We start from the raw sequence: 16,653 nt of genomic DNA on the forward strand, positions 1-16,653 counted from the left end.
CATTTGAATATTATGTTGCATAATTGTGCATATCATGAGCACGAAATTTCTGAAGTTATTTTGATGTTGCATTAATATAATCAAGTGTCCATGTTTGGATGTTATGTATGAGATGAATCATGAAAGAAAAATGCATGTTGCAAGCATTTGTTCGTATGCATATGCAATTTGTTTTGTACGTACATTCTTATTGTATATGAATGAATGTACATTGTTGACATGTTTCAATAGTTGTGTGTGCATGTTCACTAAAGATTTTTGCATAAGATGCATCAGTGGTCAGATGTGAACCACTGTAGGCCATCTGGGCCAGGAGCATGTGTTGCTCTAAGATTTGTGTGCATGCATTCAAAATCCATTTTTAAATTATTGGTTTTCTAATTTAATTGCATTGTTAAATTATCTCGTGTTGGGTTTTGCATGTTGATTTGCAAAATGGTTCATGTGTAAAGAACATGACTCTTGTTAAAAAGATAGAAGAGATAAACAATGTAATTAATATTTTTTTCCTAGATGTCCCTTTCACAATGTGAAAATTTTGAATGGCGGTTTTGGGGAACCGTGAGGATACTAAAATTCCGTGTGCAATTGTGCTCATAAACCCCATACGGTGATTTACCTGCCGGCCACGGTTTTAGAGAGTTTTCTGCTACTTTGTCTGGGGGTGGTATTGTAGACACATCTTTTGTTATTGGTATACCAAGAAAGTGTCATGAGTGGATGTTGATTTCCCTGGTGTCCCGACCTTAGATATTGATTTTTAATGTTCCGATAAATGGTGTTGATTCCTGATATCGATCGAGGAACAAGTGTGGAACCTAGTAATAAAATACAAAGTAAGTGTAAGCTAACACTAGGAACCTATCTTGGACTTCGGTAATTGTTGTGCCTAGTTTGAGTATCCGCAGGTTTAATGAAAAGTGAAACTAAACTTGTTTGCATTTAATAGGGACATGAATGCAAAAGAGAACTCTTATAATAATTTAATAAATTGTTCATGCATGTGCATTGAAATTATGCATATTTACAGTTCTGCATTAGTTCATGCATCCTTACTTGTGTTGTTATCATATGGTAATTGTTTTTAAATACTTGAATGGTAATTGAATTATGAGATTATTGTAGTTATGTTCCTCTGAATACTTGCATGAATTTGATTTATGTTTTTTCTTGCCTATTTGGATTTTTAGAGGAATTCGTACAAAAAATCTTTGATTCTTACCCAGTACTTCGTATGTCTTTTCACAGGACCTGGAGCTCAGTGATAAGGATGACTGCATCAGGGAATCTACGAGATCGCGTGACTTGCTTCTGTTATTTTGGATAGTGTGGCTCAATGATTTTATACTTTAATTTAAATTTTGTTCTCCAACATTGGTTTATTAATTAATAAAGTTAGTTAATTTTTGTTGGTTGATTCAATGTAGAGATCCCTTGCGGTTTGGAAGTTGTTAAGTTTGTGAGGCCCCGGATCCTTGGGCTTTGGTTTCCGCAATTGTTTAAAAAAAATCACTTTCAATGGAGATGAGTTGGAGCCATTACATTGAATGCAAGTAGAGGCATGTTATCGAGGCTGGTCTGACCCTAAGGATTCACAAGGGAGTGCCTAAATATCTTTGGATGGAGGCTTTCCACATGGCAACTTATTTTATCAATCTACTTTCTCTTGAAGTTCTAGTAGTGTCACCATATAAGTTTCTTGTTGAAGATCTTCCTAATTGCTCTCATTTAAGAACATTTAGGTGTTTGTGTTACATTCATGTTGATAATTCACAAAGAATGAAATTAGATCCCAAACTCATTCTTTCACTATATCAAATCAATGGGAAGTGAGAGAGCAGATCCACTGCTCTCATTATTGTGTTAAGAAAGTAACATGCCTAAACTTTCTCCAAAAAAGGTAAACGTCCATACTCCAAAGTGTGCTTACTGGCCTATATAAGAAAATACTTGTTGAATATTATGTTTTTTTTAGGAATTTCTGAATACTATGTTGATATTGCATGATAAGGTTTATAAATGCTAGTACAGTACAGTTTTCACTTGTCATATTTCAGAACTAGTATAATGTCATAGGAGCCACATGCTTAGTTAAATCATGTAAAACTGATGTTGTGTGCAACACATTTCTTTAGTTTATGTCAAGAAAAATAACTCCTAAATCATGAATGAGAAAATATTAATGAAAACAAAACTACAAGTAATTAACTCACCAAAAAACGCTTTATAATCCTCCAAAGATCCTTCTCAAAATTGTGTTGCCGGTTCACAATAATGTCTACAACAGCCTGACCAGAAATCTGTTTTCCAGCTTGAGGAAAATATAAAGCAAAGCAAGAAAAAAACAATCTTTTATTCTTCCAGAATCTCAACCAAAAAGCATCTTTGCTCAGCAACAAAAATATATTTAAGTCAAAATAACTCAATTGATTGCAGGAAGTTAGTTGGCTTTGTAATTTTAATTGCACAATATCTTGAAGCTCACCAGTGCTCTTGTTGTGGCGATCCTTAACTAGCATACAGGGATCAATAATGTTGATGGCAATATCCAATTCGTCCGCTTTCCTTTCTCTAGCATCAAGGACAATGGCCTGAACACAAAGGTAGGATTTTGTTCTTCAGTAAACCAAGTCATAGAAGCCAGCGATGTTTTCGGCCATCTGGCCACCCTTACATCCAAAATGTATTTGCATATTTACAAATACACCTAGAAATAGAATGAACAAACATCTGACAAACACGGAAAACTGATACAAGCTTTCAACAAGTTGTCCTATGTCAACAGACAAGGACAAAAACATAAAGCACACATGGATATGCGACAGCAATTTCATGTAAAAGAGGATATGATGACTTGTATGTGTTAAAATTCAAAAAATCTGTAAGTAAAATTCCAAATTCCTATTGTAAAATTATGAATTACCAGGCTAAAACTTGGAATGATTACGGGATACAAAAAAATCTTACCCATGACAACAAAGATTACAAAAAAGGACACAAAAAGAAAAGCATGAAAGTAATCAAACACAACACAATCTATTTTTGCTGGACACATGTTTAACCATGTACATGGAATGTCATGCATGTCCAATGTCTATGTAGGACCTACGTTGTGTCAACATGAGCATGCAAGACTAATTGTGCATCTGACACCCTAAGAATCTGACTACTGACTACATATATCATCCAACATCAAAAAACACATTCTTATGGAAGACAGTGGTTTCAGTCATCCTGCCACAACATTGTTGAACCTTTGGAAAATTATTAAAAAAACCATCATTTAGAGTTCACTGGAATGTTGAAGACCTAGAAACAAACATCAAAAGAGAAAGTGATTATCAAACTAACAATCTACAAACAACACTCTAATTATTATAGAAGATAAGCATGCTCGAACTTTTAAAGGCATGTGGTTTCCAGTCTCCATCATGATTAGCTTTGGTGTGTTGACAAAGTGAAACCTTGATAACCCTCCTTTAACTAGAAGCAGTTAAGGCTCTGTTTGGGAGCTGGAGATGGAACTTAATGCAGGTTTAATTAATACCATCTACCTCCCTAGGTGTTTGGGAACCCTGTTTTGGGAGATCAGAATGGTGTTGAATGTGGAGAAGGGGGTAGAGATGGGCCATTTTCAACTACATCCTCACAAGGATGTAGTTGATAAGTCCAGCCTCATCTCCCATTCTCTTCTCCGCTCCCATCACCCTTCTCATCTCCTCTATAATACCAGCTCCCAAACTGAGCCTAAACTAAGTTTGGCTACACTAATACTAGAAAAAATTGCAATTTCCATTGAACATTTTGGCTATCCCTAGAAAAAAAAATTATCAGCCCTCCAATCCTATGACCAGAAAATAATGGAGGTGTTACAGCCTTTGCCAAGTAGTACCACCAAAACCATGGCTAGATATGCTATGCTGAAGGGACAGCAGGAAAATGGTTTTAATACCTTAGATTCCAACAGTTAGGATTTCCATGGCATTGTTTAGGCAGTTAGGCTGCACTGCATCCTTGATATTTTGATCACAGGCTCACAGACACCAGATAAGTAGTGAGTAGGATGTCAGTGATGGAACTTGAGAAAGGAACCAAATTGGAGCGTTGGGTTGGCTCCATGTTTGCATGCCTGCACATGCATGCATCCACACACATACTTGTATACATACATACATATATTCATACATAAATAATGCATACATACAAAAACATAAATATGCAAGTGTCCACACACATACATGTGTGTATAGATACATTCATGTATTCATACATAAGTACGTGTGTGTGTGTAATCTAAACTGCAGATAGAATAAGACATTTGTTCAGAAACTCCAACAGCTTTTTGGCATAGAAAGAAACATGAAGTCCACCCTGCATTGAGGGGTTTCATGAAAAAGAAAATTCCAACAAAAGCTTGGCCGATATACATGCATAGAACATTGTTAGAAACTTAGAAATTTATAAACAATAACTAGCTACAATACTAGAGAAAATTTTAATCAGAAAAAGGTGGATACTATTGGGACGTGATATATGTTTTGGATTCAGATCTGGATCCATATTAGATCCAGATCTATTGTATAAGACATTATGAATTATTGTATCTTATCTGTCCATTTTACCCCCATTATATATCTTGTTGTATATTAGAGATTGGGGGCAGTATTGTACATTTGCATTTGTAATCAGTTATAGATTCCTAATGATAAAAGAAAGAAACCCTACACGTCCCAACATTGACATTTTGAGGTATTTGCAGCAGCCTTTCTTCTCTCTATTCTTCTCTTCCTCTCAGTTTCTCGGTGGATGATCTCTGATTGCAAACATAAAGACTATGTTGTGACAACAAGAGTGTCATATACATAGTTGGCAACCATACATTTCATCAAATGACCAAACATATCGAAATGGATTGTTACTATGTATGTGAAGAATTTTTTAAGACTATGACTTTGCCCTATGTCACCTCAAAATATCAACCGGCTGATTTCTTCACCAAGGCGCTTTTGTCACCTTAGTTTCACTTTCTATTAGACAAACTTTTGGTTTTCGCACTATAAGTTTGAGAGGGAGACTTAATGTACATGTATTTAACTACATATACATCGTATGTATTGATATATATACATATATTTTATATTCAGGATATAGATATAATAGGTAATGCTCATTAGGGGCATTTTTTATCATTTCATACCTTTTGTAATAGGGTTTGCCCATTATAGGCAGTTTTGTAAAACACTTTTTTTATCTTTTTATTTTTTTTTTCTGTTTTTGAGCTGTTGGGACTAGCCCAACAGCTAGTTGGTCTAGCCTTGAGGTTCCTCTTTGGCTCTATATAAGGGGGATCGTCCCCATTGTATGTTATGCTTGTCTCAAGCACTTCAATATAAAAAAAATTATTTATTTTTACTTGTGTAGCTCTTTAGTGGCTTGTGTTTGCGTGACTCCTTGTGAGTGTGTATCTTGCCCATAAGTGGCTATTTGTATTTGTGCATTATTGTGTGTTCTTGTAGCCCTTAAAGGCATTATTTTGTACATTTTTTCCTTGTTTCATCACACGAAGGCCCCCATGGAATTTAAAACCATTGACGTAGTGTGACTTGATTAATGCATCTACACATTAAGTCAAAAAAAACCTATAGTAAGTGCAATAACAAAATAAAGAGATCAAAAGTCCACAGCAAGAGATACATGGACTGTAAAAACCACAATATTTGAAATATCAGATGACTGCAATTTGACAATTCTTCTAGAATAGCTATAATGTGCCTACATGCCTGCTGTCATGAAAAGCTTCAGGTCATATGTGTGCAAAAAGGAAATCTCCTGATCAAGAAACTGTCAAAGTTCAGTTGAAGTTCAAAACATGGAAAGCTTTGCCCTTAGTATCAAAATAAAAAATAATAAATTAAATGCCAGAACTCCCAGAGAAGCCATTACTATAGTTACCTTTGGACAAATAGCTGAAATGTGTTCAATATCTCTAACAGTAACAACCTCAAGGCCAAAAATCTTGAAGCTTTCAAGTAACTCCTTCACACTAGACCAAGTGACCTTCATGCTGCATCTCTGAAGATAAGCATATATATTGTTTAAGAAAGTAAACCTCTTGAGGACATTCTTCAACCACAAAGGGCAAATGCATTGTTTTCTTTCATCAGGACATGAAATTTCAGGGACCATAGGAAGATTAGTTGCTACAGAAGATGCTCCAGGGAACTCTTGAAACAGCAAGCAGCTGCCTGTTTGTGAATTTGACAAACAATTTACTGAATCTATTATATGACAAAACTGCTTGCAGCACTCATCCTTGATAGCATCCCAGGGATTTAAAGAACATGGATTATCAGCAGTTTCAGAAGTGCATGATTCAATATCATCACTGAATAAATGAGCTGATCTGGTATATAAATTTGCATCCACTAAGTCAATGAATCTCAACAGGTCCTTATCCCTACGGCTTATTCTGGCTGACAAGTCTTTTTTTCTCAAATATATATCTGAGATAGAAGCATCTCGTGTGATCTCTGACATAGATGAAAGATCAGATATTATATCAGACCAAGCAGTCTCTGCAAGTGAAGCAATTTGAGTACCTCCAGGCTTACCATTGCAAACCATGGTCATAGACCTGCCCTCCTCAGCAGCATCAGAATTGATGACAGAGCTGCACAATTTTGATTTCACCATCCTTTCCATTGAACAACCATGCTGCACCTCATTTCCCTCTATTTTATTAGATGAATAAATCTGCTGGTCTTTAGTACTAACATTTTGATCTTCGGGAGGTAGTGATCCAGAGTTGCTACCAGTAAAAAGTAGTTTTTTCTTTCTATATGGCATAAGAACTATAAAATCAGATTCAATAAAGGAAGAATCCACACTGTCCTCTAAGTTCAGTTTTTTGCCCTGCAATGAAGTCATTCAAACTATTATAACAAAAGGATGACATGCATTTGGCTTCAAATCACTTCAGCAGAAAATCAAATATGTGAAGGGGAAGAAAAAGAGCTAAGCGCACAGGGCAATTTTCATCAATGAAACCTCAATCTTTAACTGCAAAGGTCAATGCCCAGCCACAAAGAAATGCACATCATATTCCATATTCAGGATAAAAACCAAACTATGTAGAGCTCCATATAGGGATACGTGAATATTGTCTTATCTCAAATGAAGAAACAAGATATATGGCTTAAGAATTATATGAAGTACTGAAGATAACCAAAAAAATTCAAGAAATCAAGAAATGATAATGGCTCAAAGGGCCAGTGGACCATCATAACCAATTCCAATTAGTCAAATCAAAATTAAGTGCAGACTAGATATGAAACATGATGGATAAATGCAAAGATAAATTTCCAACTGCTTATTTAGCTATTAGTTCAATATGTTCCCTATCATGATAATTATAGGTAAATGTTAGGAATACGTGAAAGGGAGAAAGAAAAAGAAAAGACCACATCAGTTGGATTGCAATGGTTGACAGTATATAGTTAACTCGTGAACATCATTGTCCCAGTTGAGCTAAATTTGACTTGATCAATTTTATCAAGTCAAAGGAAGATAGAAGCAGACAAGATTGTTGGCATAGCACAGGTAAGAACTAAGAACAAGTACATTACAGCAAGTTGAAAACGTTGTAGTTCTTTCAGGATGTTCACTTTCTAAGGTTCAACTTGCACATATCACCTCTTAGAGCAACAGTCAAGGAAGCAGATAACATTGTTAGAGTATTACGGAGCTATGCCTGCTCTTTGAGATGAGCTGGAACACTCAAAGGGGAGTTTCTTGGCTGGATGTTTACTCACTTCGATTTGGCTTGTAAAAGCATTTAAACCAGGACATAGCTCTTCAGATGAGCTAGCTTTCTTCAATCAACAGGAGTTTCTTTCCAAATTACTTACATGCATCTCACCAGTTAGAACAGCAATCAAGAAAGGTGATAATGACTCATAGTGTTGCGGCACTATGCCTGCTCATGAGATGAGCTGGCTTTGTTAGGGTCAATTTGAAACAAATATGGTCAGCAACCAACTCAGAGGAGTTATTTTAGCCCACGACAGAACCTGAGCATGCCAATAAGCGACCTTTTACTGTTTGGATGAAGGCATAGCCAAAATGTGGATCCACCATTATTTTTATCCAGCCTCAAACTCAGGTCATGTCCATGAGACCATTCCCTGGTACCAAGTACCAACTCAGTCAGTTCCCCACAATATCGTGCCTAAGACTCTAAGTTTCCACATAAACTGCCTAATTAGGCTTAGAATCAGAGCCAAGCATTTTTCTAGTCAGAGATAATAATGGCTTAGAATTGAAATAAATAGATTCAGACGAATCTGATGTCCAACACAAATCAGAACCACTCTATATCTCCACACATTCTTATCACATACAGGCAATATATGGTTTACAAAGTTCAAATCTTCAAAATGATTCTTGCAAGTAAATCTAGGTCCGGGCCATTAAATTTTTTAAACCCAACAGTTCCCACAAGTTAATAGCAAAATAAAATAAAATAATTTACGAAACCACACACATTTCTGTTCAATATAATGTCGCTCAATGCACCAATACGCTACACTCAACATATTTTCTCTCACGTTTCAAAGTAACCATGAAACGTAACAATTTTGATGGCTTACCAAAAAATCCATTGAGGGAAAGAATACACAAAAGTTTCAACTAAAAGGAACATACAGTAGCTGATGACTCTTGGTCGATGCTTAATTAGGTACTTAACGCATGAAAGAAGACCAAAAAGAAGCTGTATCTCGTAAATGCGGCAGAGATACCTTAAAAAATAGATGAAAATTCTCGTAATCGCTCACGGCGGGCAACGACTCTTTTAGCACATTTTTCAAATCCTTCACTGTCTGGCCATTAGCAAAAGCGACGGTCGTACTTCTCCCATCAAGTGTTCGGACATTGACCTTCAATTCCACCCCACCCATGGCTTTTAGTACATCCCCTACACAAGCTCTACATAAATTTCCATTGTTTCTCCCGGAATTCTTCGTCCCTTCGACCTACCGAAACAGATCAATTCCCTTGGGATTTTGTTTAAGACGAAATTCTAACCTTAGTATCCATCAAAAACAAGAAACACCGATCATTCAGCCCAGAAAAAAGTCGAGATTTAACGATCCAGGTGAAACGTTATAACCCTAAATGTGGTAATCCCCACGAACCCAAACCCCGTGACTTGCAACGAAGACACTTCTCCCGTAAACTTGATTCGGGAATTCCGGCATGCTGTCGATTACCCGGCGGATTCAGACGCCAGAAAACTGGATTTTCCGGCGGCAGCGCACCCGTGGTCTGGGTTTCGCGGGTTTCACAAATGAAGCCCTAGTTTTTTGTTGGGGGAATGGCCGTTCCACCCAAATTTTAGTTGGGTCCGTTTGAGGATCGGGTATAGGGATGTAAACGGTTCGGAGGCTAACGGATTTAAATTCGGATTCGAATTTTTAATGGTGAAAAGCTTATAACAGCTTCGCTTTTTTACAAGTAAATGGATTTAGATATATGTCCAATTCTAACTGAATGAAATCGAGTTAATCATATATCAGATAAAATCCAATTCATTGACATCCCTAGTCGGGCGAAATCTTTAAGTCCTTCAGTCAGGTCTCCGTCTATACATGGGCCGAGATCGAGACAGAGTAGTTTAAAATGTATTTGCTTCCATATTTGCTGATTTGTACTAGATGAGATCACATTAGACTTGATCCACCCCTAAACTATATAAGGGAGACTTAGCCCTAAAAAAAGGTATCTTGGTTGGGAAACTCCTCTGTGAGATCATGTTTTTTTTCTTTTTCTCTTTTCACATTTTTCGAGAATGGATTGAAAATATTCCTTTAATTGTACCCAATGCCTCTGATCATCGAGAACATATTTCTCTCTTTGATGGTGACAACTGTGGTTTCTCAAGATTCATGAGTGCTTTGATGGTGACAACTGTGGTTTCTCAAGATTCATGAGTGCATCAATCCCAAAAAAGAGGGCCCCAGCCCTTCATGATTTTTGAGAAAACTGTTAGGACATTGATACCAAGATCGGTTGTAAGGGCATTGATCCCAGATCAGTGTCATAACAGTAACCTTATGTTTTATTTAATATTTGGCATCGGATTTATCTTTTAGGGTTTAGTATGTTTATGATTTTTTGCATTGATATATATATTTGTTGTTTTTTTTATAGTCAAGCTCGGGTTAGACAACCGCTACATGTTCATTGATTCAATATTTGTTGTGATTTTTATACAAAAAATCATCTTTCTGTCAATGAGTGTTAGTTTGGGAGTTGATCTTTTCAAATCTTGGTCATTCATCATCTCGATAGCAATGCTAAGTTTTTAACAAAAAAGTAATCTTTAGAGTAACTATAGGTAATGTTATCAAAATTGTACAAAGTATGTAACAGGTCTATAGACAAGCCGCCTCTTGGATTCCTTTATTCCAAGGCTTGTAATACTGGATGATAGACATCCATTCGAATTGTTTCTATGATAACTTTTCTTTCCACTCTTGCATTCTTTAGGACTTTTGGCCATTCCCTATCTTTCAACTTTTTGTACTTCGGGAAAGTATTTAGCTAGTGATTTTTAATGAATTGCTTCTTTGTAATTTATATAATATTTTTCAATGAATTGTTTCAATGTCTTTTGTCTTTTGTCTTTTGTCTTTTGTCTATTGTGTATATCTTAAGTATCTCGCGAAATGTATTATGTATAGGCATGGCACAAGAAAGGCCCGAAATCTTAGGTCACCAGACCCAACACCATCGCCACCATCCCTACCACCAACGAAGGACACAATTTAAGTAGATGAGATATAATCATTAACGTCTCAAGTTATGTGGGTATACAACCAATGATAATTGCATGTACATGTTGATATTCAATTTCAATTAGTGATAAAACAAGGTCATGAGAATGAAGAAGGTATACAACAAGCAAAATATAGTAAAGTGCTTTTATTTAGAGAATAAACATTATTGGTCAGTGAAGTGAGTATATCACATGTTATTTGGTTGTTTGTTTTTTATGTTTATATGTGAACTCATTTAAATCTAACATGAATGTATCACTTATTTTGATAATGCAACACCTAGAAAATTTCATATTTATTAACTCAGATCATATATGTACTTGTTTTTTACTTGGCATATGATTGTTAATGTATGTTTGAGGAATACTTGTCTTAATGTACATGCAATAGTTGGGCTTATGCAAAGAATTAAATTTCACCCAGGTATATTGTATGTCATATTTTGTTATAGGTACATGTTTATTTTTTTATTTAAGCTATTTTTAGTTGTTTACTAATAACTCATTTTTTTATAATGATGGGTCTATTACATAAAGCATATAATGAAATTATATAATCATGAGAGAAAGGAGATTTGTTTGTAGTGGGCAAAAGAGGAGGAAGAGAGTGTGAGGGTGAGGAAAAGAGGGCATCAGACAATGAGATATTAGATGCTGATGAGAAGTTGATTGAGCTTTGGATAATCTTATAGAATATACGTTGATGGTAATGTATATTCTATTTTGACAATAAAAAATATCAATATAGTTTTAAATAAATGAACAAAACTTGGATGTTATTTGGATGTAAAGTTCATTCATGGTTGTAATTTTGCATGTTATGTTAATAAAATTTAGAGTTCTATTATGTTTGTTGATGAATTTTAGTTGTAAATTTCAATTTTGTTTGTATGTATTGTTAAATTGTTAAACAAGTGGATTTGTTCTGTAACAATGAAATTTAAAGCAAAAATATTATATATTTGATAAAATTTCACTCAGTTAAGAAATTCGCATATATACATTTGAATTTTCATAAGAAATTTGCATATTTAGTTAAAAAATCGCATATTCAGTTGGTAATTCACAAATTTAGGAAAAATTCGTACGCAAATGGGAGAAACAAAGTGACAAACGGACATTGTTTCAAGTACAACCAAATCGAGGATAGAAGCATAATGACAATACTCACATGTAAATATGAGAAACAAATGAAAACAACTGATTACAAATGGATAATATGCATGCAAAGATAACTTGAAACCATACAGAGGAACTGTCTCATGCCAATGTTTCAACATCTTTTTGTTTGCTCTTTGTCTCTCTCACATCTCATACACGAGCACAATTCTAGTGATTGTGGACGAAACACTAAGTGGTACAACAATTCTTTAATTAGAAAACCTAATTTGTCATAACCCATCGGATCTATTGTTCACATTAGGAAACACTCCAAAAATTTATCTTTATCTGGTCAAAACCTCACCAACATTACTCTCTCATATACGGAGTGCACATTTGGTCGATTTCTGGTTTCAAGTGTAGTTGGAAATGGTTTTTAGACTACACTAAGTGTAGTGTAGAATATGCTTTTGACTATATGTGTATTCTGAATGGGTTTCGGGCTACACTTTAAGTGTATTCTAGAATACATTTCAAACTACATGTGTAGTTTGAAATGGGGCTTTGACTATACTTTGAAATATGTTTTAGACTACAAGTGTAGACTAGAATAGGTTTAGACTATACTCTACCCAGGAGGTGTAGTTTGGAATGGGATTCAAATGGCACATTTGCTCACTATCTGGAATAGGGTTGAGGCAACAACATATTCTCACCAGCCCAAAACACATAAATTTTGGGTAAAACCTATCTTTAACTCATATGAAAACTTATATTACTCTAATTACCTTTCTAGAGAGCATATAAATCATCCTAATGAGTTAAGATAGAATTAGGAACCACATAATTAGCATAATCATAGGTTTCCTGACCTCTAAAGTGGTCTTCATGAGGCCTCTATAAATACATACAAGATTTCTCATATGCTGATTATCTCCCACTCACTTGCAACCTGAGCCCCCAAAGCTCAGTCCTAGCTCTAGTCTCCTATCATCTTAACATCTAACTTCAGTCCTTGGGAGATCGAGCAATAGCATGGAGGTTCTGTAAGATGAAGGACTTGAGAATCAAGTGGATCCCCGAGTTCAAAAAGAGGTACACTTGCCTTCTTTTTATGTCATTTTCCATATAAAATAAGATTTGAGTGTATACTTACCTTGATCTTTGTTTTTATTTGCAGAAAATCCTATTTTCTCATTAGGGGAGCTCATACTTTTCATGTATGGGTTCGAGTTAGAAGGATTCAAGAGTGAAAATGTCAAAGGCTTTCAAAGACTATACCCTCCCATTGTGAAAGGGATGGTCCAAGCTCGTATCGTGGCAGTGGTTCCCATATCTCTTTTGAAAAGCAAGAAATATTTAGAAAATAAGGTTGGAACATTATTTGTTTAAAATTTTTACATGCACATACTCATTAGTTTCATGCCTTAAATAGCACCAAATATTAACCATATATATATATATATATGAGAGTAATAGTGGACAAAATTTTTTGTCTCCTTTATTGCATAAAACATACTTTTTAGCAGCAGTCAAGAACAACCGCTAAATCACTATTTTGCGTGATTTCATGCAAAATCAATCCCTCTAGGAGTGATTGACATTTTGTTCGACGATTGGGTGTCCGCTATCATGCCCAATCGTGTGTGTGTGTGTATATATATATATACATATATATATATATATATATATATATATATATATATATATATATATATATATATATATATATATATATAATGAGGTAATGTTTGCTACCCTCATGGGTAAGGAACCCCCTAGTGAAAAAGATGTAATACTTACAATTTTCAATTTTTTGTTTGCATATCTGACCCTTTAGATGTGATCTATATATAAAGTTTAGTAGAAACTAGTCTTTGAATCGTGTTTTTCTTATATATATGTCAGATTTTACAAGGGTTGAAAAATCAATGGCCTATAGTGCACCAAAATTTCAAACCTCAAAAAATATGGTTTTATGTCCAAATATTGTCAAAACACAAGAGTTGATTCCTAATATTTTGATCATGGTGAAGACATCAATGAGGTCAAATATGGTCAAAACAACCTCTCCTCTATGAGTTCCAGCTATGGGGTTCCTTACCCATGAGGGTAGCAAATGCTATATATATTATATAAATATATATATAGAGAGAGATAGAGACGGGGAAAACAATGGACAAGCAAGTTGTTCATTGTTACATTGTACAAATTATGCACCACTGATCGCACATGAAATCAATGTCACACATTATTTTTGCACAAAATAACCCTTTGGCAGCGATCTTGTACCGTCAAAGGTCATTTTTCACTGATACTTTTAGCAACGGTTTAGGACCACTGCTAAATACACCTTTTGTGCATGAATGTGGCTAATCACATGATGCAAACCCAATTATAGAGGAACCCGATCCACATCTTCTTTCCCAAGAGCTTAAAATGGATTCATGTGTTGCTAGAGCAATTCCAAGTCGAATGCATCAATTACCTAAAGTGGATCCATTTGGTGCTACCCCAGATCCAAGCTCTAAGTGTCATCCAGCTATGAGACCCTTCATCAAAATGTCATATCATCAGGGCAACCAAGTTGGACTAGCGATACCCGCTCAAGGGTGCCACCTCGTTGAAACATTGAAATTTTCCTGATTTTATTACAACAAATTTTGAACTATGTTTTTTGGACTGTGTTCATAAGATGATGAGGCAATCCTAATAAAAGTTTGAAAGTTAAATTCAATTACTATGTTTTTTTGTGAGTTTTTCAAAATAAGGTTAAAAAGGATCCGAACTACACATTATGACGTGTGTTAATGCTATGTTGTATTTTACTGTTTGCAACAATATGTTTGTTGATGCTTAAATGAGATATTGGACTGATATGCATGTTAAATCAATGCATTTCATTATTGATTAAATTAAGCATGCATAAATATCAACAATTAGCTTACCTTAACTGTGTAAATGCATAATGATTGCATTATTGTATTAATTTTATAGTAGAGACTAATAAAAAACATGCATAGTATCATGGGCTTACTTTTTCAATAAGCCAGTGCGGTGCGACAGTCCTTTCTTACTGCCGCAAGCCTTCATGTCGCTCTATCACGAGCATAGAATTTCTCGCAAACTCGCGACGTGCCAAACTGTCCAATCTGAACAGCCTAACGGCCAAAGGTCGCACACCAACACTTTTTTCTGTGTTGAATCATTTTCATTGGCCCAATGCACCACTTCGTGCACAACTGCTTAGTGAAAGTTGATCAAGCGCATCTTCAAATGTAAATTTCATTTAGTGCATGACGCTTAGTGCATAGCTGTCCCATACCAGCTATCACTTTCGAAAGAGACATAAACTTACCTTAGCCTTGAGTGACATGGAGCATATTGCAGTTCTATGCGCACGATATAGCTAAAACTTTGCACCAAAGGAACAAGACCTTGTGGCACCCAATCCAAAGACCAATTGATGATTGAACACCATAGCGAAGAGCACCACCCAAACTCATTCGTCGGTGCTTAGGCATTCACTCGCCTAGCCCCGAGTCACCATACTCGGTTGAAATCACCTAATGTGATCCCTGAGAGAATTAGCCCTAATCCACATGCACCCCTGTGCATCCAACCGCTACGCATGAAAACTCTTGTAAGCCGAGAGGTCCTTAACCAAATCTCCAAGGCAACATCCGCTGATCTGCTGACACTATTTAACCAAACAACGCGCCACGTCTGTGCCACCATACAACGATGCACTAACGACAATATCGTTGTCTATCGCGTGTCATGCTACCACCACACATCATCGATCAAGCCAACACACACCGCGTGTTTCTACACTCGATGCATTTTTCACTTAGTAGAGTTCTGCATTGCACATGCCCTATTCAAAAAGATCGGTCCGAGATACATAGAGTGCCATGAATATTATTGCATTTGAACTCTAAATGTGGTTACATGGTTGCATTGACAAGATTAACAAGAGAGTTAATTTAAAAATCAAAATAAAACTAATTCTCTTGGGGCTTATTGAGAAAGTAAGCATGGTACTGATGGTTTTATGAGATATTTGGCTTAACATTGAAGGTTGCTTTTATCCCTCATTCACAAGACCAGTAACTGGGGAACTACCATGATTTATCCGCGGTGTGATAGGTAAGACTCATGAGAAAAATATGATATATTGGGATTGCAAAAGTTGAGAACTCTCTCTATAAAATTATATTCTCTCTCCAGAGTATGTACAGTTGAGGCATCATGCAGGTTAATAAGACACAATTATTTAAAAATACAAACTTTGGTCATACCTCCATCTAGGAGAGTTTGTGTTATACCCATATACAAATATTGGCAAGTAAAACAAAATTGTGAATTGCATATAGATAAAACATGACATGCATCATTTAAGCAAAAAAATAATAAGTGAAGATACGAAGTTATTCATGCATGAAGGATTCGCAACACTGAAATGGTAAGTTTATGCATATTGTATATGTTCATACATTTTATAAATGTTCATGTATATGCATAATTTATTGTATTGATGCAAATCTTAGCATGAATGAGTATGCATAAAACTGACCTGCTATTTTAATTGTTAGCGTGATTTTATGTTATTGTCTGTTAAGATGTGTGTTACATGATTTGTATATGAGGTTGTCTTTGATAGTATTATGATATCGTGCATTTATTGCAAGTATGTTATTTCCTATAAGGCTTTC

At 35.5% G+C, this 16,653-nt stretch overlaps 1 protein-coding gene across 7 annotated transcripts in view; it reads right to left on the bottom strand.

The window, feature by feature from the left end:
* Positions 1 to 9,347, bottom strand: part of LOC149818886 (UBQ, helicase-c and DEAD-like helicase domain-containing protein) — a 257,306-nt gene extending 247,959 nt beyond the window's left edge. For 6 of the 7 annotated variants that reach the window (XR_016427405.1, XM_089985761.1, XM_089985760.1 and 3 more), the window contains exons 1-4: positions 8,799 to 9,347; positions 5,953 to 6,912; positions 2,486 to 2,591; positions 2,214 to 2,311 (exon numbers count right to left, since the gene is read on the bottom strand). Coding sequence is in view for 6 of the 7 variants with exons in the window: in XM_089985761.1 (XP_089841887.1) it covers positions 2,214 to 2,311; positions 2,486 to 2,591; positions 5,953 to 6,912; positions 8,799 to 8,957 (1,323 nt within the window). In the remaining variant the exon portion in view is untranslated. Of the gene's footprint in view, positions 1 to 2,213; positions 2,312 to 2,485; positions 2,592 to 5,952; positions 6,913 to 8,798 lie in introns of those variants that run through there. The other variant, XM_089985763.1, reaches the window with a different exon arrangement.
* Positions 9,348 to 16,653: the final 7,306 nt, after the last annotated feature.

Source organism: Nuphar pumila, chromosome 13, assembly GCF_984573655.1.
Source record: "Nuphar pumila chromosome 13, dmNupPumi1.hap1.1, whole genome shotgun sequence".
NCBI classification, from domain to species: domain Eukaryota; kingdom Viridiplantae; phylum Streptophyta; class Magnoliopsida; order Nymphaeales; family Nymphaeaceae; genus Nuphar; species Nuphar pumila.